The sequence below is a fragment of the Clarias gariepinus genome, chromosome 4 (genome assembly GCF_024256425.1).
Source record: "Clarias gariepinus isolate MV-2021 ecotype Netherlands chromosome 4, CGAR_prim_01v2, whole genome shotgun sequence".
NCBI lineage: Eukaryota > Metazoa > Chordata > Actinopteri > Siluriformes > Clariidae > Clarias > Clarias gariepinus.
The window spans coordinates 19,310,836-19,338,242 of record NC_071103.1 but is presented as its reverse complement, the minus strand read 5'-3'; the positions used below and the strand labels follow the sequence as shown (position 1 = coordinate 19,338,242).

Sequence of the window (27,407 nt, the reverse complement as noted above, 5' to 3'; positions counted from 1 at the left end):
ATTATGTATCATTTTTTTGCACAGCAATGACAAGTGTGTGGTGGTTATAGGGGGGGGGGCAGTAGTATTCAAAGAATACATCAGATGCAGCAGCATTGCAGTTTAGATTTTAATCTAAAATTGAGGAATGTAAAAATATATGACTAAAACATTTCTAAAATGTCATGTTTTAACTTATTGAGCCTTAAATTAGGTAATAAATTTCCTATAACACTTGTTTATAGGATACATCATAGAGCCACCCAAATACAGTACATATCCAAATACATACTCCTGCTAGCAACGACTACGTCAGTCTTTGGTTTACCGTAAATAGCGTTCAGCGTTCTAGGGCTCATGTTAAAACGAGAGTGATTTTTTTTTATTTTAAAGAAATACTTTTCATGCATACTGCTGAATATGGTTGCTAATAGCTTTCTATATATAAAAGCCATGTTATGGTGTAAATATATAACTAAAAACGACTATATACCTAAAAGTTGGTGCTCTTAATCTCTGTGTATTACGGTAATCTATTCTCTAAATCCTCTGCGCTTACATACTGCTCACAAGTGCATTTTCAATGCGAGACACGAAAGCTGCGAGTAGTTCCTACCGGCATATCTTGTTTACTTTCATTCGTTACGTCGCCAGCCTTTTTTATATGGCTACCTAATTGTCTCTGTGTTTTTATTCTGTTCAGGACTACGTAATCTTTTTATTATTATTATTATTATTAATTTTTATTATTTTCCATCAAAGAGCCTGTTCAGCAGTCATCTTCCATTCAATAAGCGTTTATTGGTTCTATCAATATATGGTTTTAGTATTTTACACGTTATATTAATTGTTTATTAAATAATAGTCACTCGTTGCACCGCTGTCGCTTTTGTCCCATCGAGTCCTGAACAGAAGCCGTTCATGCCAGATCTGCAGCGCTTTAGCTTTCCGTACAGTATGAACCCGCTCCTGGGCCAGAGCTTACCTACTGCTCATGCGCATCCGCACAGCCACCCGGACTCTCCCACCTCTGTGTTCCCGGAGGCTCTCCTGGCTCCACACGCCGCCTCCATTCTCCACCTCGGTGAGCAGCCCGGACTGATCGCGGACGGTGTTTCCCAGAGCGGGTTAGTTTACCTTCCCCTCGGGCCTTCCTCTCTGCACCGGGCCGTGCCGCCACCCCCTGCAGCCATGGCCTTACGCAACGACCTGGGCTCCAACATCAGCGTCCTGAAGACCCTCAATCTGCGCTTCCGCTGCTTTTTGGCTAAAGTGCATGAGCTGGAGAGGCGAAACAAAATCCTGGAGAAACAGCTGCAGCAGGTGCTGGAAAGCAACGAGCTCGCCTGCGCTGAGAGCAAAGACACTGGGGTGCAGACCGGCTTTGTCGGGCCCATCCCCCTGCAGTCTCAAAACACCAACAATTCCGCGAAGAGACCGACTACTTTATTCACACCCTCGCTTACGACTGTGCTAAAACTTGAACCCGACGACAAAAGTCGGGCTTCAGCTTATGATTCAAGCATTAACTCGGCTGTCAGCTCGTGCGCTCCCAGCAAAGCGGCCGCGGCCAACACTAATAACTCCAACAACGCGCCTAATCTGAACGCCGCTGCAGGGAGAACCGGACCCAATCCGCCTAACCGCTTTCTACCCGGCACTATCTGGTCGTATAGTCCCAGCCGGAAGTGGCCCGCGAACTCGGAACCGCGGGCGATCACCAGCCCCGGAGTGTCCTGGGTGCATCCGGACGGAGTCGGAGTGCAGATCGACACCATTACTCCGGAAATCAGAGCCCTCTACAACGTCCTGGCCAAAGTTAAACGGGAGAGGGACGAGTATAAACGCAGGTGAATATCAATGTCAGGCTGATTTCCATTTCACTTGATAATGTGCATGTGTTTATGTGCAGTTTACATCATCGCTTGGGTGCGTGAAGAAACAGTGTGTTTAAGAGTGTTGCCTGTGATCTGCCCCTCCTGAGTCACTGAATACTGCAGAGTCCAGGACAGCACTGAGCTCAGCAGAAAACACAGCCGAGCTGTCCCAGACTGCACTCTCAGATTCCAAGCTGAGTGCACTGCATGGTGAATTAACCAGGTCTGATTACTTCTCCTGTACAGAGTCACTTGAGATTGTGTCTGAGACGGGCGCTGTCCATGCTTCTGGTGCTGAGGATGAACCGATCTGCTGAAACCTTCACCATTTTCCATGTTTGTGTTTGGAAAATAAACAAGCTGAGCCCAGGATTAGTGGTGGGGGGGAATAAATCAAGTGAACCAGTGTGTACAAATTCATCACTCTGGGGATTGTAGCATGTTGTTTCTTGCGTTTTGAATTTTTAAAAACGCCCTTTCGTAAATCATTTCTCTTTTATTCCAATACTATTCAGTGCCAGGATGGCACACCAGAGCTGTTAAACCAAGCCTTGGGGTATTATTTTTCAAGGGTGCAGCTGTTGACACGAAAAAGATTCACAATAGTTGCTGTCGACGGGTCATGAATGAGCCACATTTCTGTTTATCATAACAACACTGAGAGGGCAGAGGGGATTTTCAGGGGCAATGAAAATCCCCTCTCCCCTCTCAGTGTTGTTATGATAAACAGAAGACTTTTTACACTCAACAGTAGGCACTGATCATACCTTGCACATGGGATGTTACATTTCTTACTTTTCTATCTGCATAAGCTTATATTAGTTTTATTAAATCTATTGCTTAATATGCTTTAAAATGAAAAATTGAGTGACCAGAAGAGACTTAAAGTTAAGACTATTTTCAATTCGTATTGCAGAGAACTGCAGAACCAAAAACAAACTTTGTAAACAAATAGTGTTTTTATTGTGTTCTGTCCTTACAGAAAAGTCACATACATTTCACACATGATCATGGGATTGTCACATGTGATTGTGAGTAGTATGTGATCCTATGGAAAACATTGGAATGCTGCAGGGGTGAATTAAACTAAACACACGTGACAACATGTGAAGTGTCTTGAAATCATGTGTAAAATTTCATGTGTGAAGACTTTTGTCCAAAGGGTTTCATAGTTCACTTTCATTTTTGAGACATGGGTAAAAAACTGTTTATAGAATTTTAATCCTAAACTATTGCGTGACAGCAGTCACAAGCTATCACAACAAAAAAAACTTCCTGCATTAGCAAGAGTCCAAGATCATCTCCATGGTGCTCATGGTTACAGTTACATAGATGTTATATGACATATTGTTTGTTTTTTGTAATCCCAACTAGGAGATTTGTCCAGGCATAAAATAGTGGTGAGGAAAGACAAGAGAGTTATGAGTCAAATGAGAAGAATCTGAAATGTGCATATAAGTCAACAGTTAAGATCTTTTATTTTTATAGAATTTTAGCTCATTGCCACAGGAAAACATATTTCCTGTCATGTCCTATTAGCTCAGTTTCTTTTCTGCAGTCATACAATAACTGTTTTATTTATGGGTGGAAAGTCATTCAGCTCACCATCTGTCCGCTGGCTCATGGTTTATGGCACATGAATACATATCTAAATTTAACATCAGAGTTTTTTTGCTCCCATGTATGTCTCTGTAGTTCTGTTTTAGCATGATGGCTCAATGTGCTTTCGTCATTACAGGATTATTCATTCACAGTACTTAAACCATCTATCAGTCTTTCACTCATGCACTCTAATTTATGTCCTCTTCCCTGTGCCTCCATACTGTATCTGCATTGCAGTTCACAGCCTGGCACTGACAGTGCATATGTTCGTCACCCTTTCTCTTTCTCTCTCTCTCTCTCTCTCTCTCTCTCTCTCTCCTTTGCTTCTTACCTTTCATGCACACTCACTCTTCCCCTTTCATCAGCCTCCCTTTAATTGTATGTTGGCATCACAGAATTACTTGTAATGTTTGCTGTTAGTGTATTCTTGCAGTCCACAGAGGAACCTTTAATAAGATGGGGGAAAACTGCAGTGTGCTGCATTTCAAAGAGCCCTTACGCAAGAGAATGTGAGAGAGTGTGTGTGAGAGAGAGAGAGCTGAAGACTGGTTCTGTTCTACTCTACTGCACACTAGTACTGTGAATGCTTTCCAGATGGTGTATTGAATCATTAGATGTGTGTAAGCTTTTAACCTATTATATACAGAACACACACAGTTTAATCAATTTGTTTGGCATTGGTGATTTAATTTTGTTAGCAGTGCAACACATTGCACCAGCAGCTACAAAGCTCTGGTCTGGCCACTTTCTTACAATCCTGATGTTGTATTTGTTGTGTGTACTGGACTTTTTGAGGTTCAATAGTATCTTGTCTTTTTTTTTTAAGATGGGAGGAGGAATACACCATGAGAGTGGAACTTCAACAGAAGGTCACAGATTTACAGGAGGTGAGAACATCTGATATCTGTATTATCAAGTATTATGCTTCTATTTATATCCTCTCTCTACTATCCTTTATCCTTCTGCTCTTTTCAATCCTGCAATTTTCCCACATGAGCCCATGGGCCCACATGTATTATTATTATTATTATTATTATTATTATTATTATGAATAATAATAACAACAACAATAATAATAATAATAATAATAATAATAAATTACTCAAAAATATACACTTACTGACCACTTCATTAGGTCCACCTTTAAAACACCTCAACTAATTAACATACCACATTGTAGACATAGTCAAGATGATTTGCTAACGTTCAAACCGAGTGACTTTGAGTGACTTTGCTAAGAACAGAAAATTGAGGCTACAATTCGCCTGGGACAAAAACGTGACAGGTCTGATCAGTCTCAACATGAAGTAACTGCTGTGACATGAAGCAACATGAAAGCATGGATTCATCCTGCCCTGTATCGACAGTTCAGGCTGCTGGAGTTGTAAGGGTGTGGAGCTATTTCAATTAACACTTTGGGCCCCTTAGTACCAATTGAGCATTGTTTATATGCCACAGCTTACCTGAGCATTGTAGCCAAACAGCTCCGTCCCTTTAACCACAAGACAGTTCTCCATGCCACAAAGCTAACATCTTATCAAACTAGTTTGTTGAACATGACAATGAGTTCTCTGTACAGTCACCAGGTCTCAATCTAATAGAACACCTTTGGGAGGTGGTGGAAGGGGAAATTCGCACCATGGCTGTGCAGCGCTCAAATCTGCAGCAACTGCGTCATGCTTTCATGTCAATATCCACTCTCTAGGGAATGTTTCTAGCACCTTGTTGAACCTGTGCCAGAAAAAATTAAGGCAGTTATGAAGGCAAAAGCAGGTCCAACTGAGCACTAGAAAGGTCTACCTAATGAAGTAGCTGCTGAGTCGACAGTAGGTGTACATGGTGTATGAAAAGTATTTGTACTTTTCAACACAAAGCATGGCATTTATGAATTTTTTTGTTCAGACTTGTGCAAACATTTACACGCAACACTGACACGTTTATGCCAAGCACCTATCTTATGAAGTTTGCTCAAGTGAGCTTTTATAAGTTGAATCCAACACAATGAATACAGCATGACTTAAAGTAATCATACGTAGTAGAATGTATTTCCAGCAACATTGCCTCTTAGTGGATACTGATCTCCAAACTGATACTGATAAATTAAGCGTCTTCAGACACAAATGGTGAGAACACATGCAATATTTACACATATCTGAGTCTTTTTAATTATTTGATGATAGCGAAAGGAACAGTTCAGAAAAATTATTAATAAGGATTATTTGTTTGATGCTTCAATGCATACATACTGTAGAAGGTTAATTGTGGTGTATGTTAATAAAACATTGAAATACACATGGATGGGTATGAGAAACTGGTTTATAAAGCTTTATTGCTTACACTGTATATAATATGATACTAAATTTTATACAAAATATGTGATTTAGAAGCTAATAAAGTGTTTAAAAAGCCACAGATAATACTACCAAGCCAAATAATGATGACCCCTTGCTAAATTTACAAACACATGACTGGAGACCAGGTAACTAGCCTGGAGTGTTGAGAAACACAGTAAGCCCTTGGATATAAAAATTCGTATAAAGCTGTTTTTTGCATCACCGTGCACTGCCAAATTTGTGATATACTGTACAGTAGTTATCTTTACATCCATCCCATCAGGGAAGATTTTTAAATGACCAATAAGTAAGTTATTATTTAAGCAGAATATCAGCAGAATATCAGCACAATTTAAAGTCATCTTTTGGAATTAAATAAGAGCCTTTGACTTAATGATTACTGCTGTCATTAATATGTTTCATCTGGCAACAATTTGTTTATCTCTAACTGATAGAATAGAATGAGAATAGCTTCTCGTTTCTTAAGCAACCCTGTGACAGGATGGCACGGGACACTAATGGCAAGATTCATTGGGCTTAAATTGTGAAAGAGTGGTTTTGAGAGCATGAGAGAGCATTTTCAAAGATGAAATGGCCAGCACAGAGTCATTATCTTAACCCTGTTGAAAGTATTTGGGATGTGCTGGAGAAAACTTTACATAGTGGTTTGACTATGTATTTATTGCAACAGCTAGGCCAAACTTGTTTATGGTTCTATAATTAATAATTATTGTTTTAAATGCATTAAACATTTATTTCATGGTTATGCTACTTTAAATAAAATGGCCAAAAGTGCTACTTAAGATAAAATCCCACCTTTGACCAGGATAAGCCTTCCCTCCCTGCTGAATGACTGATAACCACACATCTTTTCTTTCCATCTGTGAAAAGCTGTCTTTCATGTTTTTTTTTTTTGCCATCTTTTGCGGCATCCCCATGCATAAACAACAACAAACAGCTTACTTGACAAAATGGTGACTGGTTTGGGTTTAGATCTGATCTGATGTCACACGTTAGAGCTCTACTCTATATGTATAATTGTCCAGGCTGCGTCATAAAGAATGTCATCATCAGTCAGCAGAGGTGTCAAGTAACGAAGTACAAATACTTCGTTACCTTACTCAAGTATATACTTTACTGGAGTAATTATTTTCCAGACGACTTTTTACTTCTACTTCTTACATTTTTACGCAATTATCTGTACTTTTTACTCCTTACATTTTAAAAATAGCCTCGATTCTCCTATTTTATTTTAGCTTGTCATTCAAAAACAAAACAACAAAAAAACATTAGGATAAATCACGCCATTTGATGAGAAGTATAAACATACCGTTCCGACACCCTATTGGTTGATATGCGATCCATTGCACCTGCACATGACGTCACGTCACATACTCCAGCAAGGACGTTTGAAAAAAAAAAGCATTTTCGGTTGATAAGGTTGTGATAAGTAGACGAAGATGTCCATGATATATATATATATAACTTTTTTTGATTAAATCACTTGGATTAATCATTCATTCTGACAGCACTAATGTTTATTGTAGACAACCATACAAGGGTAATTGTTACTAAGCCTGCCCTGGGTACACTAATTTTCTTGTATGTTGCCCTCACAGATTCCTGCAGCTAAGCTTGGATGTACATTTACATTCCAATAAAGGTTACCAATGACATGCCTCTGAAGTTTGACTTTTTGCACCATTAAAATACTTATAGGCAACTAGTTATCATATCTTCTTCTCCATAAAACATGTTAATGCTCAGTAGTACACATATATGGTTCTTTAATGTATTTGCATTGTACTAAAATGCATTTTTTTTCAATTGCCATATACAGTATCCCAAATCACTATGGCCGTGAAAAAATAAAGCAAAAAAACAACACATTTTTCTTTTTTTGTAATGAGGTGTTAGTGCAGTATATAGGCCCGTGGGACAGCCTAAGTTTTTATCCTTAATGCGTTTTCCCCCCTCACGTTACTTTTACTTTTATACTTTAAGTAGTTTTGAAACCAGTACGTTTAGACTTTTACTTGAGTAAAAAGCTTGAGTTGATATTTCAACTTCTAAAGAAGTCTTTTTAAACCCTAGTATCTATACTTCTACTCAAGTAATAAATGTGAATACTTTTGACACCACTGTCAGTCAGCAGTCCTGAGACATCAAATGTATGATGTTTATTTTGTGCTTGTTGGTTAAATCATACTCATCCTTAAAAAAAGAATTCCTTCTATAAAAACAACAACAGCAGCAAAACATTTCAATTATTGAATTGCATTTACAATAATGGACTTATCAAATTCTGCTTTTTAATTTTGTTTTGCTGGCCTTCATTTTGTCTTAATTTTACTCAGCATTGGTCTTGTATCATGTGCGAGGTGTGTTACTCAATGTCTAGGTTTCTCACTTATGGTATTCTCTGAGGTTAATGTGTTTTAGTCTATGGAATGTATTATGAATATACTATCTATGTGGTTATTTTGGCTTGTCATGTCCCCTTTCTTCAACTATTTCTGTTTATAGTGTCCCTATCGTTGCTTAAAATATCTCATCTCATTTTTTTTTTCATTTCAGGAGCTGCAGGAGAGTGAGGTGTGTCAGGATGAGCTAGCCCTAAGAGTGGACCAGTTGAAAGCAGAGCTTGTCCTCTTTAAGGGTCTAATGAGCAATGTGAGTGCAATTTACAAACATGCACACACTTGCTCACCTATACTGTATATTTCTACTTTCACAGAGGCTTTTTTAAAGACCAATCGCTGCAGCTTCCCCCTTTCCCATTACCCCAGCCAGTTGCTCAAACTGTATTTGTTTTGTGAGCTTTTAGGGATAAAGGCAAAGCTGAAAAGCTGAGCACCTTTAAAAAAACATTTTATATATATATATATATATGCATGTTTAATAGCACAAACTGCACCTTTTAGACATTTAAAGTAAATTAAATCATTTTAATGCTTTGTAGATTTCATGAATATTTCCTAAGTAAGACAAAATGAAACAAGCATTTGACTTTAGTCATATATCAGATACATTCTGCATGGCAAAATAACAAGTTTGTATTGTCTAACACACACACATATACACAGAACCTGAGCGATTTGGACAGTAAGATTCAGGAGAAGGCTATGAAGGTGGATATGGATATCTGCAGACGCATCGATATCACAGCTCGTCTCTGTGACCTGGCACAACAGAGGAACTGTGAGGACCCCATCAAGAGCTTCCAGGTCTGAACACAATCATGCAAACTAACTCAGCCCATCTGTTTGTCTTGTCAAACATTGTTGCTATGCATGCTCCTTAAAGTCGATTCATATTAAGAGACTCTTGATGGTCCTTCCTGACCTGTCACTGCCACTTTTCCGCTTCTGCCGCAATGCTGAAATGCTTTTCTGCTGATGTTTCTGTTTTGAAGGCGATGTGTACTGAATTATGGGCTGACTGAGAGCAGGTCAATGCCATTACCATTATTTAACCTAAGCTCGTCCTTTGGTTTCTCCTTGCTTAAAACTTTTTCCTCTCTGTAAGGTTGCCAGTCCACAGTCTTCTATTAGCTGTCGTCCACGGAAACAGACAATCCAGCCTGCTTATGGCAGTGAGACCGATGAACCGACTAGCACCTCAGAAAGTGATGGAGGTGGAGTGAAAGAGGAGAATGTAGGCACCACTTCAGCTACTCAGATTAATGAAGAGATGCAGAGGATGTTATATCAGTTGTAAGTTTGCTATACTATGTCCACATTGTTCTGGCGGTTCACGAGCCGTGTCTTATGTAACTTACCACATTCCCAGGGGAAGCATTTAAATACCTATATGTTGATTCACTGCATTATCTCTGTAAATGCACTAAAGCATTCCTGAGTGGCTAATAGGGTTAACTGATGTAGTTGTGGAAGAAATGTACCTTTATGAAAGTATCTACTGGTAAAATATTTTAGTTGGAGCACACAGAAATGTAATGACAATTTTAGTAAAAAAAAAAAAGTTATATTGTGCTCGAAATTAATTTTGTTTTATAATGTTAAAAATATGTACTGTACAACTAAAAAATAGTTTATATTTTGATTTTACTATTTTATTGGGTGCGGAAGTTTTATGTACTATATTTTATATAGGACAGTTAGGTCCATTTTTTTTTTGGTACACCACATTAAAATGAAACATTCAAGATGAATTCGAGATGTTTAGCTTTACTTAAAGGGTTTTAACAAAGGTGTTAACTGTTCATGAATTTACAGCCAATTCATAGACAGACCCCCATTTTGGATGGCTCATAAAAAATTCAACAAATAAACATAATTATAGATATAAATATTGCATTTAATACATGGGTGAAAAGCCCTCGACTGCACATGACCAAATGCTGAGTTTCCTCCATCAGCATGCTTTGCCAGGCCTTTACTGCAGCTGCCTTCTGTTTGTGGGTCTTTCTGCCTTTAGTTTTGTCTTCAGTAAGTGAAAACCATGCTCTATTGGGTTGAGATCAGGAGTCTGACTTGGCCAGTAAATAATATCCCATTTCTTTTTTGTGAAAGATCCTTAGGTAGCTTTTTGCAGCATTTGGCTGAATTTAAGGAGAGTCTATACACCTCATCCTGCTGCTTTTATCAGCAGTCGGGTCATCAATGAACACCAGTGACCCGGATCCACTGGCAGCTGTAGCATGCTATTATACTGCCTCCACCATGTTTGACTGATAATGATGTATTATTTGGATCTTAAGCTGTTCCCTTCTTTATCCACACTTTTCTCTTAAGTTATTTTTGGTTTCATCAGTCCAAAGAATCTGGTCTAGTCTGTCTAGTCTAATCTGGTGCTGTTCCTGAGCACTACCATGAATTACACCTCATTGTCAAGTAAATGTATTTAATTTATGAAGACAAACACTTCACAGCAAGGTGTAAACCACAGTAATTCTCAGGAACTGATACCTTTAACAAGTCTACATCCTCAAGAGTGTTCTTGACTTCAGCCTAATGATGGCCTCCTTCACTTACATAGACACTTCTTTGGACTTCATGTTAAGAGTTTGAGTGAACAGATACCAAACGCAAATGTAACATTCAGAATCACCTCCAGGCTGTTCATATGATTGATTAGTCATGGAGCGATGAGGGAAGCGCATACCGCTTATTTTACATACCGCTTATCATATATAGGGCCACACCTGGCCATGCAACTGGCCATTTGTTTAATTATTTATGATCCCACAAATTGAGGGTGTGTATAAAAATTACTATAATTCCTGAACAGTTAATGCTCACTTTTGTCAAACCCCTTGAATTAAAGTTCAAAGTTTTATTTTATTTATTTTTTTATTTTAAATCTTGAGTATTTCACTCTCACTTAGGCTCACTCATCCTCTATACCACTTTATCCTGTATACAGGGCCATATGGGCCTGAAGCCTATCCCAGGAGAATTAGGACCAATCCATTGCAGGGCACACACATACTCTCTCACTACAGGCAATTTGGAAACTCCAATTAGCCTAGTCTGCATGTCTTTGGACAGTGGGAGAAAACCAGAACAGCAAGCACAGGGAGAACATACAAATGCACACAGAGGCAGGAATCGAACCTGGCTAGGAATTAAACCAGACCCTGGAGATGCAAGGTGACAGTGCTAACTATTAAGTCACCTTGAGTGTTTCATTTAAAATTAAATAAGCATGTGTTCAGGGGCCAAATTACAAAGCAAACCGTTCTTTGTTCCAAAATCCATGAACCATTTAGATTTAGTCATACATACTGTACCTGCTTCATTTGTGTGACACTTAGTGGGAAAAAATGTACAAATGTATTGTTTCCCCCCTGTATCTTGTTAAATAATCAATTATTGGATTTGTTTTGATTACATATAACAGGGAAATAGAATTGGAGCGAATTGTCCTTGAAGCTTGGAGCAACCTACCAGCAATTTAAGAAAACCTTAGAAAACTCCATGATTAAGAAAATGGCTGTAGTTACAATTATTTTTTTCCATACCACTTATCCTATGTAGGGTCATAGGGTCTTTGAGCCTATCCCAGGTAACAGCATCTAGTACATTTTGGAGAGGATGCCAACCCAACGCAGTGTATAAGTACACACATTCACACACCCAGTGATGAATTATGAGCAATTTGGAAACACTAATTAGCCTACAGTAAAACAGTAGTAACACAAACAGACCAGAGTCAAAATGCTATCTGCTTACCCTCGCGGTGTGAGACAACAATGCGGACAACTAAGCCACCATGCCCCTTTAAAGCTCTGGCCATGTCCTGGGCAAGGTTGCTTCCAGATTCTTCACTTTGCCCCAAAACATGATGAATAGCTAAATTTGTTAAGCTAAATTGCCCCTATGTGTGACTGAGTGTGTGTTATTGGACTGGCATCCCACCCTGGATGTGCCATCTGATGTTTCCAGCAAGGGCTGCAGCTTCATTGCAACTAAAATCTGAATAGGTTATTACTAAAATTGAGTGAGAGAGAGTGTTTTACTTTTAACCACCAAATATATAAAAGATGTTGATACTTAGATAATATTCTTATATAACACTTATATAATCTAATTCTGTGTATTTGTCCATTGTAACTATAAAAGATCAAGTTGCCAGCATTTCTTAACAAAGCCAAAGTTCTGTAACTGCATTATTATTCCTTTCTAAGAATTTTATTATTACTTAGGAATCACAAATCTGGAAAGATGAGGTAAAATGCCCTTCATGATGTAAGAACATCTTTTTAGATTGCTGTTTGTGCAATATTAAAGGCCAGCTGAATGCGCTTCAGGAAGTGCAGAGTCATCAATTCTTTTTGTGTCAGCTAACAAACCCATAAATGCCTAGCAAGACTCCTTCCCCTATAATGTATGTGTAGATCTTGCGTCCTGGTGACAAGGCAAATTCCTTTTGCATGTGTGTTTCAGGCGTGAATGTGAGTTTGATGATGACTGTGACTCTTTGGCATGGGAAGAGACTGAAGAGACCCTGCTGCTTTGGGAGGATTTCCCAGGATGCACTTTGACAACAGACCCCAGCCATGGTGAGGTAAGACCTCAAGTCCTCATGCTTCCTCATCAGTGGAAAAGAGGAAGCGAACATTATTAAATTTCCGCTGTAAATCCTTGTGCCTAAAATCACCTAAAATAAAGACTATTATAGTATGTTAGCCTACTATGGCTCTGTAATTCTACTTCACCAAGTTTCAGGGCTTAATGGATTATTTTATTTTGAGTGCCTGATTTGTGGATATGAAAAATGAACAGTTCTATATAACTTCTACTGACAAATAGGAGATCCCTTCACACACATAACACACACACACACACACACACACACACACACACACACACACACACACACACACACACACACACACACACACACACTTCTAGTGGAAGAGTGAAATTGCTAGTCATGATGTTTTATTTATATCAGTGAAAGTGGAGAGGGATGTGGTTGCCTGGGTTTTGCATCAGTACACTGTCTCTCCAGCTGATGGCTTATTGGCCAGGTTCCTTCACACAGATTTCATAGAGATACTGTGTCATGGACATATGCCTTTTCTCTCCTCTCTCTCTCTCTCTCTCTCTCTCGCTCTCTCTTAGCAGGAGGAGTGTCTTGAGAAAGTGATCAAAGATACAGAGTGCCTTTTTAAGTCTAGGGAGAAAGAATATCAGGAGACCATTGACCAGATTGAGGTGAGAGGTAGAAAGAGAAAATTTGGCATTTTCTTTGTTAAAGACAGTCCAGTCAATTTCACTAAAAGTCTCACTTAAACTTTGATATACTTTCATTTAGTTGGAGCTGGCCACTGCAAAGTCTGACATGAACAGGCACTTGCATGAGTACATGGAAATGTGCAGCATGAAGAGAGGACTGGATGTTCAGATGGAAACATGCAGGAGGCTTATTACCCAGACTGGAGAGAGGTATTCATATACACATGCCACAGTTATTTTCTGATTACCCATTACAGAGAATAGAAATAAGATAGCTCTTAACAGATTTAGTTTTCCTGATCAATTAGGAACATGGAGCTGGTTGGTTTTAGATTGTAAATCAGTCTAAATAATAATAATAATAATAATAAATCAAAAATCTTTTCATCAGACTACAGTAGGAACTATTAATCAGTCCTAGAAATAATCTCCTAAGATGGCTTCCTAGGCCACATTTTACATGTTTACTGCCACCTGCTGCCTACTTACACTGTTTCACACAAATTGATCCTTTCCTTTTCGACTAAATGCATCAACATTCCACCTTTTTTATTTTTTAAGGAAGAGACCATCCGGATGATATTGCAAGAAAACTCAACCACATTCACTTACCAAACAAAACTCTTCAATATGTTTTAAAGGCACTTTTTTATTTCAGCTAAAATATAGATACCGTGTCACTAAAGCAGTTTTTGTCAGTATGTCAGAACATGCAAAATAGACAATGTGGAGTGCCAGTCAGGTTCTAACCTTTAAGACTGTGAAACTTGTGGCTAAGTAAATGTACTAACGAGATAAATGTTCTTTAAGCACTGAGTGGAACAACTGAGAGTGTGACTAGTCACACAGTAAAAAATACCTTTTTTGATGTTTATTATTTTATGCTGCTGACTGCAAGAATTACATTAGAATGTGTTACTTACCTTTTAAGTAAGTTTCTTTACTGTGATTTTCACTTTTATCTGTTTTTACAGATTAGGTGTAATTTTGGAAAATTTTATGAAGTCTGTTATTGCTTTTATTGCTGAAGGAAATGAACAATGGAATTTTATTTAGGCCAACGTTTTAATGTGTAACTAATGAATTTGGAAATTTAAAAAAAATTGAAGTTATTGGTATTTAATGTCATTAATATGTATGCTATAAATAAGGAACAGTTAAAGAACATCAATGAGGATGAAAGGAAGCATTTGATCCAGTGAAATTATGGCTCCAAAATTGTGATTAAAAATAGTTTTCCTAAGCTTTGACAAAATCGTAAGCCATGCTTGAATACAATATTATTGTTTCTCTTCAAGTGGAATAAATTTTATTAATTTATGTCAAGAGAGCGTAGACAATTTAGGAATTGAAAAACTCCCACTGAATCTGAATTTACCTTGTTTAAACCATCAAAATTACTGAGAGGAGTAGAGACTAATCAGTAACTCTGTAGTGCAGTGATCGTGATCAATATTCATAGGAAAATATGTGTGAATGATTACTACCACGCCTCCAACTAAAAGAAGAAAAACAAAACTACAAAGTGGCAAACAGATAACAAATTATTTTTTCCAATCTGAACAGAGGAAGAAATAAGCGTATGTGGAAATTTGGGTTTGTGATATGCTTATTTGTAATTAACGTGTGGCCTTAAAATGTGGAGAAACATATGCACTTTACAAATCAAGAACAAGTTAATGTAAGTTTGACTCTTTGCTTAAAATTATTTAACTTAATCTATCTCTAAAAGAGGAAACTATTGAGTTGAAACTATTAGCAGTCTTTGTCTAGATGTACTGTATTTACATGTTGCACATTAACTATTTTCTTTATCTTCTTCCTGCTCCTTTCAGTCATTCCCCATGTCCTGGGCCTGGTGGAGGCGTAGAGATGAACGATGGGTCAGGAACAGAGAAGACTGTAGAGGGAGGAAGATAATAGTGAACCACTTGATAAAAACAAAGGGACAAGAGTTGTGAAGTTTATCTTATCTCACTGTTAAATCTAAGCCATATTTACCCCACAGGTTCAGGTGCAACACTGTTGAACTCATGCTTCTCCCAATAAATAGACTACTTAGACCTAAGACCACTAATTATTAAAAATAAATCAGGGGCCAAGTGAAATCAAAGGAAATTACCTCATAGGAGTCACCTGATTTTCTTTTTTGCAATGAGGTGATGTTGACTAACCCCCTGATGATAGTAATTAAGATTGATAGACCTGACCAGGTACAAACATTTGCTAGGTATATAAATATACTTATAGAGAGCGCGAGAGAGAGAGAGAGAGAAAAGATATATAATAGTTGTCTTTAAACGACACAGTAATCTTGCAGCATTATCTGCAAATTCAGGATCTAACCTGAGAATGTTTTGCTCTCTATACAACCGGCCTCATATATACCTCATCTGTAAAATACATTTTGCCATAAAGGGAAATGTACACAAATAATAATGATGATATCATATGATCATAGCTCTTTTTTGTGCACTGTGGTTATGGAATAACTTTGTACAAAATTTTACCATCAGTCATAACTGTCCACTCACGCAACATTTTATTGAACTGAAACTCTAATCTTCGGTCAAGCATTAAGGAAAACATTTTTTGTCCCTGAGAATCATTTCTTCATTCCACAATACAAAAAGGCTGGTCAATCAAATCAAGCATTTTTAACACCAGCAAAGTGAACTATACCTCATCACATGGCATTCAAGAAAAAGAAGAAGAAAAAAAAACATTACATTTTCTTACGTTAATAGGAGGAACTGGCTTGAACAAATTGACCTCAGTACAGTGCTAAAATAAATATTTAAGCTACGTCCCTCTAGAATTTAACCAAAATAGCAGACATTACGCAGTTTGAACTACGGCCACAAGTTTCCAGATTAAGCTATTCTGATGTATATAATGACTCATAATGTCTAAATTGACATAGAACATATTGTTAAAGGAAATGAACTTCTACATGATGTGTGTGGGTGTATGCATGTTTTGTGCTGGAGTCTGCTGCACTAATATGGAATTGAAACTGCATTCAGGTTTGTAGAACCGAAATGCCAAAAGGGATACAGCATGACTGGTTGGTTTCACATGTTCCAGCTTAATTAAGGACACTAGGATGCTTATACATATAACCTGCATTACTCAGGAACAGAAAACTGTAGGACTGTAGGATGGCCATTACAGTTGGATTAAAATTGAGGCAAGCTGAGGCATCATAAAGCCAAAACATGCACCGCTATGGTTCTTATTGTAGTTAGAATAATAAATGTGCCAAATGTGAAGTAAGCATCAGGCAAAAGGCCTTTAGCCGTACAGAAAGTCAGGCCCCAGTGCTTCCGTACATGGTGTTGATCTCCATTTTGTAAATATTTGCTTTACTAAGGCAAAAACTAAAAATCTGTAATATCTGTATGTAAGCTATATGAGTATTGTGCAATAAGAAAAGTGCGAATGGCTCTTAATGTAATGTAACTGACAACGCAGTAGGTTTAAAACATATTCAGATTTGCTTTGTCTCCAAAACATGTTTTTGTCCATTTTTAGCTTCTGTCCTCTTATCTGGTTCTGTTTTCACTCTTTCTTTAAGTCATCACTTTCTTTTAAAAGCAGATTCCCTATTTATGTCCTGTTAAAAGTTGTTTTTTGTGTATAAAGATGTCCTAATTTGAGTAAAGGTTTCAGACATCTACTTTGTATGGCTTTGGAGAAATCTAGCTTGCAATCTTGTGCTTTTTAGTTGTTTAATACCTTAATACTCATACAAAAAGAAAAGTATGACTCTCGTTTTGTTCAAAAACTCCCTTTTTTCCCTTTTCAATTTATTTGTTGCCTCAAATTATTTCTCTGTTTGTGTGTGTGTGTGTATATGATCTGATTTGCTTTTTTGTGTGATTACATCCTTCACCGGGAACTTATTTGTTGTTTACTGAAAAAAGGAAAGCCATTTAGTGGTTTTATGATCCTGAATGTCTGTAGCCAAATTGGTGTGCAGATGTTTCAGTTGTCTCTTGTAAAAGTGGACGTTGTGTTTAATATTAGTACAGCATTTAAACCAGCTTTAAAGGTATCAGCTACTTTTCAGAAACAACAAGTAATTTCCCTAGGGTGTGTTTACCAAAGTTTAAACATGTAATGATAAATCAAAAAGCTAAGAAAAAATAAGAATGCTTATTAAAATGTTGGTATGACTGCTATGTTGTAACCTAGAGGAAACCAGTAAGGGTATTTAGTATTAAACCTATGACAATTCATGTGAGTCCACTATCCCTGTCAGAAGACTCGTTCACTTTAATGTGCAGTATTGGTAGCAAAATGAATCTGTTGACGAATTTGGCTATAATATCTGGAATGTTTAGAAAAAAATTCAAAGTTAGCTGCATAGCATCTGAGAAAGCACTTTAATAAACCCTTGATTATGATGCTTAAAGGAATGTCAAAGGGTAAGTGTCTTATTGGCAAACCATACTGCAATGTTTTGATTAATTTCAATCTTTTGACAGGGTGGATGGACTCATTAACCTGTATGTATCTCAAGGTCAAACATGAATTGCCTGCTTTACTGAGTGCTGAAAGACTGGAGCTTTGAGAACACTTGAAAAATAAAAGATAATGCTAAACACAGTGGAGTTTTCATGTCACGGTTTGATTCATTCTACCTTTTCCTCTATTGTGGCGTGTCTCTCTTCTGTACATGCACAGATACAATAACGTACAACTGGAAAAAGTAATGTGTGCATTTAGTGTGTGTGTGTGTGTGTGTGTGTGTTTGGGTACAGATGAGCTAAACCTGACCTTTCCTAACAAAAACTATTCAGCGTTTAAGTGGAAAGACAGCACAAGACTGGAGAGATTGTGTAATGTACAAAAGAACAATGTATGAGTGAACCTTATACAAATGAACCATGTAGAAGTGAAACTGATTTTTGTCACAATAAGGTGTTTTTTTAAAATGATGAATTTCTCTGTCTAAATGTTGTGCTTAAGTATATGATATTCTTATATGGTTTAATATGCCGTATGATGCTTACAAAGTTCAAATATTTCTACATAATTTTATATATACACACAAGATAAAATAAGTAGAGGTGATGATGTAATTTGAATATATTTGGAGTGCGTGTCTGTACGTTTTTCACTGGAGTAGGGTTTTAACTTCAAAGCTAGAGAAAAGGGAGGGGAATGACAGGAAGACATGAGAAGAAGGAGGAAACAATGAGCTAAGGCAAGGGCAGATCTCACCAAAAAGACAAGAGAAACACAAGAGTGAAAATAATTGGAGGAGTTCTGGACTGAGTGCAAGGTACTGGATATCTATTCCCTTTTTTTAATTCTCCTATTTACTTTAGCATTTGACTCATCTCCTTTCCATCTATGCAAATTATACTTCGAATAGTCCAGGAGACCTTTTAAATAGGGAACAGTTTGTTGGAGAAAATGTCTTCTAGTTTAATTAGTACCCTGTCTGGCTTCATACGATTATATTTCAGAACAATACTGCAACTTTCCTGGGACTCCAAAAGTCTTATTTATTGATTTGATCAAATAAGATGCTTGCCCTTATTAAGTGTATTCAGCCAGGTAGAGTTGCACCTCAGTATTTTGTCTTTAAATGTATTTAAACTTGACAATTTTCTGTTGTGCTAGCAGAACTTATTGATTTCTTTAAAAAAAAAACATTTATTATTGTCAGTAAATTATTATTTAATATGTGCTGCATGTTTACGGATAAGACATAAGCATAAGGATTTAACCCTATGCATAAGGATTTGAAAACAGTTTGCATAATGCATAATGTTATTGTTCAATAATGTCTCTACATATTTGATTATGGTCATTCTGTTTTCATAAAACGATGATGTTTTAGTTTGAACTTATACTCAGTTTATGATTGTAGAAGATGAAGCTCCTGTGTGTTGTCACATTCATCCTAATGAATGCTCTCACCTCCAGCCTTCCTCTGGTAAATTCCTCATTATTACTTTATAAATGTTAGACTGGCTTGAATCTACCAACCAGGCTAGGTTCAAATGTGTGTGATGTTTATTCATAAGTATTCATAAGGTTATTATACAATATGTTAATACGTAAACAAATATTCAGTGTAAAATGTGTAGAATATAAAACATTTCTGGTTGCTTTTCAAATTTTTAGAAATTCGTGAAAACAGACCCGCCCTCCCCATTTGTAATCATTTCCTGTGATTATTTTGGAACGGTGATACCATAGTTGGTGTCTGTTGTCAAACTTCTTTAAGTGTCACGTATAAAAAAAGGTTGCAAATGTGTCTAATGTTCAGTAGGTTCATTTTATATCTCTTTGTAGCATATGCAGGGTTTTTTTTTTGCAGGTTTGAACTTTATATAGCGCTCATGCTTTTCTCCATTGCTTGCACTGAACAGGAAGCTGAAACTAGACATCGCAGAGCAGCTTCTTGCAAAGAGTGTCCTGCAGGTGAGACAGCACCTGAGTGTGTGCAATGCATCGTTTGTCTCTTACAGATTGTTTCAGTGCTGATGGCACACATACACATGAATTCATTGTTTTTTTTGTTTTTTTTTAAAAAGGATAAAATTACTTTAGTGCAGTTTAAATCTAGCATATCTATATACTTAAGATAATATTTCCAAAGTAATGCTGTGGTTTACTTGGGTTCATGAAATGTATGCTTATCCCCTTACCTCTTTCTGTGATGGGAAATAGTATGGCCTGACACATCATCAAAACCACTTCCTTCTCTAGAAGAGTGCTTGGTTAGTCTCTATGTGTGCTTAACGTCCTGTTTTGCTGTTCTTGTCTCTCATCTGTCAGCATAAACCTGTCTGCCACAGACTTACACTTACTCCCCCGTACACCTATCTGTGCCATCATGTGGTGTAACTGTAGTTATGCTCAATTTTACATGCGTATTACATGCATGCAAACATACACTGGCTGCCCACCATTTAGATTAATTCTGCGGAGTTATAACTTTAATGCTACTATCTTAGTAGATCTGATCACCTGTGTGGTGTATCCGTGCATATGTGTCTGAGGTTGCACACCACTTCCAGTAACTGCTTTGCAAATTTTTTTTTTATCTCATCATCTTTCTTCTCGGGTCTTTTTTACCCTGCAGGAACGTACAGGTTATCATGCAATAACTGTGCAAGATGTCCTAAAGATACCTTCACTGACAAGACCAACAAAGAGGACAGCTGCTTTCCCTGCTTCATGGATTGTAGAACAGGTATCACTGTCACCTTTACATCTGTTGATGTCATTCTGACATCAAAAATGTCATTCTGCATAAGAAAATAACTTTCATTATTAAGACATAGCAATGATCTCTGACTAAGGTATAAAGGTTAATACATGGAAAGACTTATATTTCTCTCTCTCTCTCTCTCTCTCTTTCTCTCTTTCTCTTTCTCTCTCTCTTTCTGTGTTCGTGTGTGTAAATGTGTTAGAATTACACTTGCAGGTGGTGAGTCCATGCAGCTCGGTGGCGGATGTGGTTTGTAAATGCGTGAAAGGGACTGTTTGCGTTAACACAGACAGGTTCACAGGACAGTGCCTTAAATGTATGCAGCAGCATACACCACCTCCACCTGTGGAGACCACCTCTCAGCCACCTACACAGACCCTCTCTCACACCATCGCACAGACTACCTCTTATGTCTCTCATACTCCAGAGCAAAGCACCTTGTACACTCCAGCACTGTCCACCAGTACGCTCTCCTCGAATAATCTACCTACCTATTGAAATTATGTTGTTCTATTTTTATAGCACTGAAGTACTATGTGCTATACATGGAATAATGAGAATTTGAATGATAAAATTTATAGTTAACTCCAGAGTTACTGACACCCTTCAAAAAAAGTATGATATGTGTATGTATATATATCAGCACGGTGGCTTAGGGATTCTCTCCTTAAAGAAATAGGTAGTTTAGTTGAACTTTCCAGTGAACTCTATCAGGGCCATAGTATCATTTAAAATTCATTGAGCTGTTGAATATTTGCCAGGAAATTGAATAAGGAGAATGTGGCTGTTTTGATGCCAGTGGTCCACCAGGGGCGTTTTGATGAAGTCAGAGCATAATGAACTCCATTCAGTTTCAAAACATTTTAGTCATATATATTCCTGCCTCTGCCAGAAGGTTGAATTTAGGCTGAGTGGTACAAAATCCCTTCTTTAACCCTTAATACAATACTACAGAGGGAGAGAGAGGCTGTGCTGCCATTCTTACCAGGTTCATCAATAAATGAACGATAGAAAATCTATTTTGTTATTTTTATTGTATTGTATAGCCTGAGCTTTACGCATTTGATTAGACCGTTTTCATGAAGGGTGTCAATAATTCTGGAATTTATTGTATTATTATTATTATTATTATTATTATTTTACATTTTTGGGAGTGTTTTATGATCACACAGTTCTCTCTTTTCTGTCTTCATAACAGGTACAATGCTGCAGTTATTTCTCCTAGTTTTTGCTTTATTTATTTTATTCAGCATCACTACATTTTGTTTCTACAAAAGAAGAAAAATAGACTGCTTAAAAAAAGGTGAGCCTACACAAATATACACAGTTTGGGCAAATTAAATATTTCGTTTGACCACATTTAACTTTAATTACTGTACACATTGTGGTGCCCAATTCATGTGTGAAAATGATTCCCCGTGCTTCCAGAACCAGCCTTTACAATTTGAATCCTGCCATGCCATCAGGGTAGATAAAATTCATAGATGGAAGAAGCTGGTCATTCAGGTAGTAAGAAAGCTTGTACAGTGGGCACTATGCATAATGGGTGCATTGCTTTTTTTTTATCCCTAACAAGTGATCTTTTTATTCTAACAGCCACACAGCTGTTTAGTTCTAATCCTGTGAATTCTTGTCACATTTTGCATGTGGAAATTACATGTGGAAATGCTATGTTATTTTTACTAATAAAAACACCTGTGATTTCTACTGTTGATTTTTTATGATTGTTTACCTCAACCATCATCTTTATTATTATTAGTATTAGTAGTAGTATTAGTATTAATCAGCGTTATCATTATTATTTTGTCCCTCAGGTTTAAAGCACTGTTCAGTTCGAAATCAAAAGGTATGATCTATTCCTGAATGTTATATGCGAAAGTCCAGAATGCACCAACTTTTATTGTCGATATATAATGATTATTGATCATTTATAAAGCCATGTGTAATAATAAATAAATCATGTTTATGTAATTTATTCTTTTATTAACAATTAGGAGGAGAACAAAGCAATGTCTTCTGAAATAAACAAGCCAAACAACAAACTCCATTCCCAGGACCCACATGCACAAACAACTAGCACTACTGAGACAGACTGTCCCAATCCTCAGCCAGCCAGCAGAGATCAGCCGCCACCTGCTTCTGGCAATCTTGGTAAGTTTTTGCGGCATCTCAATCTCCTTTGTGTTTAGATTAATACCTCAGATTATTTGCTGCACCCTCAGTCATCAAATTCACATTTAAAAAACAGAACCTTGCGACAAAACCAATTCATAGATACCCTTTCCTTCTCCTTTCTGTATTTCTTAGCTAACATTTTTGTTGGTTGCTTTCAAATTCAAATTTTATTCGTCACATACACAGTCACAAACAATATGATATCTAGTGAAATGATTATACGACTGCTTGTGACCTTAAACACAAGATTATCAATTAGACATAAATTATGGAATACGATAAGAATAATATATAGAAAAACTTAGCTGTAGAAAAAAATAGAAGAACAAAGTATAAAATATAGTTGCAAGCAACGATGACGGGCCCAAGCACCCTGCGCCATTGCCACCCCGGGGGCACCGCACACCTGTGTATTATTTAAGCGATGTAAGACCTACAAAAAGCTATCACCGCCCGGGTGCACCGCACAACTTGTACATTTTAGACACTTTATAGAGCTGATGTCAGTTTAGATGCCTAAATATTTGTTGAGTGTGTTAGTGTGTATGTTGAGTGTGAGAGTGTTAACATTTGTAATGTGTGTGTATGTATGTGTGTGTGTATGTGCGCGCCTGTATGTTTGTATGTATGTGTGTGTGCATGTGTGTGAGAGTGTTAACATTTGTAATGTGTGTGTGTGTGTGCATGTGTGTGATGTATGAGTGTGTGTGTGTGTGTGTGTGTGTGTGTGTGCATGTGTGTGAGAGAGATGTGTTTGTGTGAGAGATGTGTTTGTGTGTGTGAGTGTTAACATTTGTGATGTGTATGTGTGTAGAATAGGCCGCAGATGCTAAGCACTGAGAAAAGCATCACACTATGATGTCACTCAATGTGATATCACTGAACACGTCACTGAATATAATGTCACTCAATATAATGCCACACAGAAGGTTATTAATAAATTTTCAAGTTTAAGGCATTACCACAGCTGACCCGTTTGAGATGTCAAAAATCCTTCCACAATTTTGCATCCTCAGTGTCTTTAGATCACATCAGCCTGGTTTGGTGGCAATTGTATAAAATGCCTAGGAGGGGTATATCAAAATAGATCGGGTGCGTTTTTGGGAATGACCCAAAATAACCTCCTGTTGAGTTGAGCCCATGACAGTGCGAAAGTTGTTTGGCTCAATGAGCTCTAAATTTGTACCGAGTTTCGTGTGCCTACGTACAAGTGTGTATGAGCTATGCAGCAAAATCTTGCTTGCGAGCCCTGAGGGCCCAGGGCCACGCGACTCTCAGCATCCTGATGGCAGCAGATTCCAACCTGTCTGACAATTTTCATGAGTTTTCGCGCATGTTAAGACCTCCAAAAAGCCCAAAACGGTGGGGAAAAAAAATCCTTAGGAAAACAAGAGGGTTCTGCGCACCCTATAGTGCTTGGGCCCTAAATATAAAAAATATTCTTAAAAACAAACATATACAAATATGAAAAATATGGAAATTATGGAATATGTTGTCGAAATTGACTTTCTTTATAAGGACTTTCCAAAGTCTTGTGCAATAGGTCTGTATATTTTTCTCCACTTTTCTTCATTTCAGGAAGGTTCTGTAACCTACAATAATAATTGCTTGCAGAGAATAATGCTATTAAATGCTAACATATTCAAAAATAATTTTTAGGGTAAAACCAAATTGATAATTAAAGATGTTCCTCATTTGACGGTATTACAATCTGCATCTTTCAGGTCCTCTCCACATATATGGTGCAGGTACAGTGTTTGTCAGTTTGCTAAACCAATTTGGACTGAATGGAGGAGACAAGGATGAAGACGATCTTCGACAGCAGCCTTTAAACAATAGTGAGATGCATTGTCCTCAGTCTCCTACGATCCCCCTGTCCAAAGAGGAAAAGAACAAGGACATCAGTTATATCTCTTTCCCCTTTCAGGAGCAAGGGAAGGAATGTCACATGTCAAAAGAAGAAGGATTGTGAGGATAGTGCTTTTTGTCTGCTGAGTAATTATTGCTTATGGAGTCAGATAACTTTGGTTTGCCTGAAGCCTGAATCTTCTGCTGGTTGGGATGTGAGCTTCTTTGAGGCAAAAAAGACCATATTATCTAACTCTAACCTGGATATTATGGCTTGGAACTTGTGAGAAAAGCTGTGTGTGGTTGCATGTATAAGCATGCTTATATGTCATCATGTGTGGTGAGACACTCACTGTTCATCACTGAAGCTAAATAGAAAGGTCTAGCTAAAAAGGCCTGGATAAAAACATTTGGATGCAATGCATATAATATTTAATGTCAGACAGTTTTTAAGTATTTCAGCTTAATAGAAATATATAATACTGTAGTAGTAACTGCATTCAGAATTAGGAAGAATTTGCACATTTATTTTATTTTAAGTTATTGTAAATCTTATTGTTTCCCCCTATGTACATTTGTATAATTAAATATAATTGTGTTATTAATTAAGATTTTTATATCTTATCTATTTTTTTTTACATAGTAAATCAGGGTTTTACGTAAAACCACAAAAAACACCCATAACTGAGCGACACGTGCTTTATGAGCACGTGAGCTCATGGACCACATATACAGACTGCTAAAACCACAGACACAAGGTTCACAGATTCACCACAAATATGTCTTTAGAAGACATTTATTCCCTTTATATTTTCCTAAACTTAAACATTTTTCATTATCATACAGACTCTGTTTTAAGTAATGTATACAATATTATATATCTATGTTTACAAAAATAAATCAAAATGTTGCTTTTCACTTCATACAGTAACAAAGACCGCAGACTTACATAACCCATAACAAAAAAGCAAAAAAACAAACAACCCTCAAACAAAATTCTCAGTATTTAGGATAAAATTAGCTAATTTAATATAATCAATTTTGAATAAATCAACCTGTATTATGTAGTACACACCAGCATCTCTACTGAAGCAGGGTTTAGGGATAATAGCAGTGCAGATTTCACTGTGCTGTTTTATAATTCATATAATTCCAAAATTCTAATTGATAATTATTTAGCTCGTATTTAACTATTTTGTATAAATGTCATTTATAAAATTTATAATACATTTTATTGTAAACTCAATGTATAACTGACAACAATATATGTGATAACAATGCATTAAGTCATTTAAGAAATATGTTAATTACTTCCTGTTTTGAGTTGTAAATTAACTAAAAGTGTGTTATGTTTATAAACATTAGGTCAGATTGCTGAACATTTGTTCTCAGTACTTCGGTGTGGTGGCCTCACTTCCAGGGTGGATTTTTTTCCACTTTACATAATGTGTAATCCATCCCACATATCAAAGCTCTATAGAAAAAAAGTGCTGTGATTTGTTGTAAAATTATAAGGGAATAAGTAGAAAAAAAGCTTTTCTAAATCTCTTGCACTAGCTTTCTTGATATATTTAACAGCATTAAGATAATCAACAAAAGGAAGACTGGTGATTTAATGTTGTTGAAAGTTTCAACTTGTAGAAGTAGTTTTCTAGTAGTAATTTGTGGAGTTTATAAAATTGCACTTTCTCCACTTAAGTGCTGACTCTTGGTGCAAGATATGCCCTGAAGTCCTGTTTGGTGACTTCACTACAAAACCTCCTTTCATATTGACTGGAGCAAAATAAAATGAAAACTTGACAGACAGTAACTCAAGAGGACTCTTATCGTGATGGGTTGCAGAATTATGATTGTAAAGGGATGTTAAACTTTTCCTGTTGGTGGCACTAGAGGACCTGAGGGTGTATGACAAAGTTGTGGTGACTAATTTGACAAAAAGCATACAAATTCTTCTGTGGGAAAATATAGGCTCTAATGGGGTTATTATTATTATTATTATCATTATTATTATTATAAAACATGCAAATACAATAGTGTGCCTACACATCTGCCATGCTTGGCTCTGAAAAACATTTGTGCAATTACAAGGATGGACACAGGGTGTTTTATGTGTACTAAGCTTTGTTGGCTTGGGACAACTCTTAATAATAATAAAAAAAAACAATTTATATGAACATTAAAAATCCTTATTATCCTAAACATGTAGAAAGTATGCTTTCCAAAGAATGGAAAAAAAAACCCTTTGTAAATATAATAGATTTTTAAAAAAAAAATCAATTCATAGCACAAACAAGTGAATGTAGCTATTACAAATACATAAAAAATACAAAACAGAGCAAAACATTGTTCTTCATCTTCAAAAAATCCCTGAGCTATTGTGGAAACACTGTGTGAAACAGGAATACACCCTGGATTTGTCTGTATGGTACCTGGATGGTGTATTTTATGGCACTATATACATTCACACATTTATCCTAGCCAAATCCACCTGCGTTCACATTTTTAGAAGGTGGAAGAAAAATTTAAAAACCTAGAGGAAAGACACATGGACATAAAAACTACACACAGATACTGACCCTAACTCAGAATCAAACAGCATGATGCCTCCTTTTAAAAAGTGACTTTCAGTTGGAATAAAAGTTTTAAGTGGTTG

General features: G+C 36.9%; 2 protein-coding genes across 3 annotated transcripts; both read left to right on the top strand.

The window, feature by feature from the left end:
* The first annotated feature begins 571 nt into the window (after window positions 1–571).
* Window positions 572–18,102, top strand: iffo1b (intermediate filament family orphan 1b). Of its 2 annotated transcripts, none has more exons than XM_053495217.1 (9): window positions 572–1,829; window positions 4,285–4,345; window positions 8,369–8,464; window positions 8,878–9,018; window positions 9,320–9,507; window positions 12,703–12,823; window positions 13,387–13,476; window positions 13,577–13,707; window positions 15,333–18,102. In XM_053495217.1, exons 1-9 carry the CDS (start codon window positions 901–903, stop codon window positions 15,415–15,417), a joined length of 1,842 nt encoding a protein of 613 aa, XP_053351192.1. In that variant the 5' UTR covers window positions 572–900; the 3' UTR covers window positions 15,418–18,102. The 2 variants fall into 2 exon arrangements, with proteins under 2 accessions (XP_053351192.1, XP_053351191.1); XM_053495216.1 differs by having other exon boundaries at window positions 13,384–13,476.
* Window positions 18,103–18,675: 573 nt separating this feature from the next.
* On the top strand, window positions 18,676–25,354 carry si:dkey-260g12.1 (tumor necrosis factor receptor superfamily member 26). The gene is made up of 9 exons (XM_053493681.1): window positions 18,676–18,787; window positions 19,382–19,447; window positions 19,887–19,938; window positions 20,603–20,713; window positions 20,934–21,194; window positions 21,930–22,034; window positions 22,546–22,577; window positions 22,726–22,882; window positions 24,631–25,354. Exons 2-9 carry the CDS (start codon window positions 19,385–19,387, stop codon window positions 24,876–24,878), a joined length of 1,029 nt encoding a protein of 342 aa, XP_053349656.1. The 5' UTR covers window positions 18,676–18,787; window positions 19,382–19,384; the 3' UTR covers window positions 24,879–25,354.
* The last annotated feature ends 2,053 nt before the right edge of the window (window positions 25,355–27,407 follow it).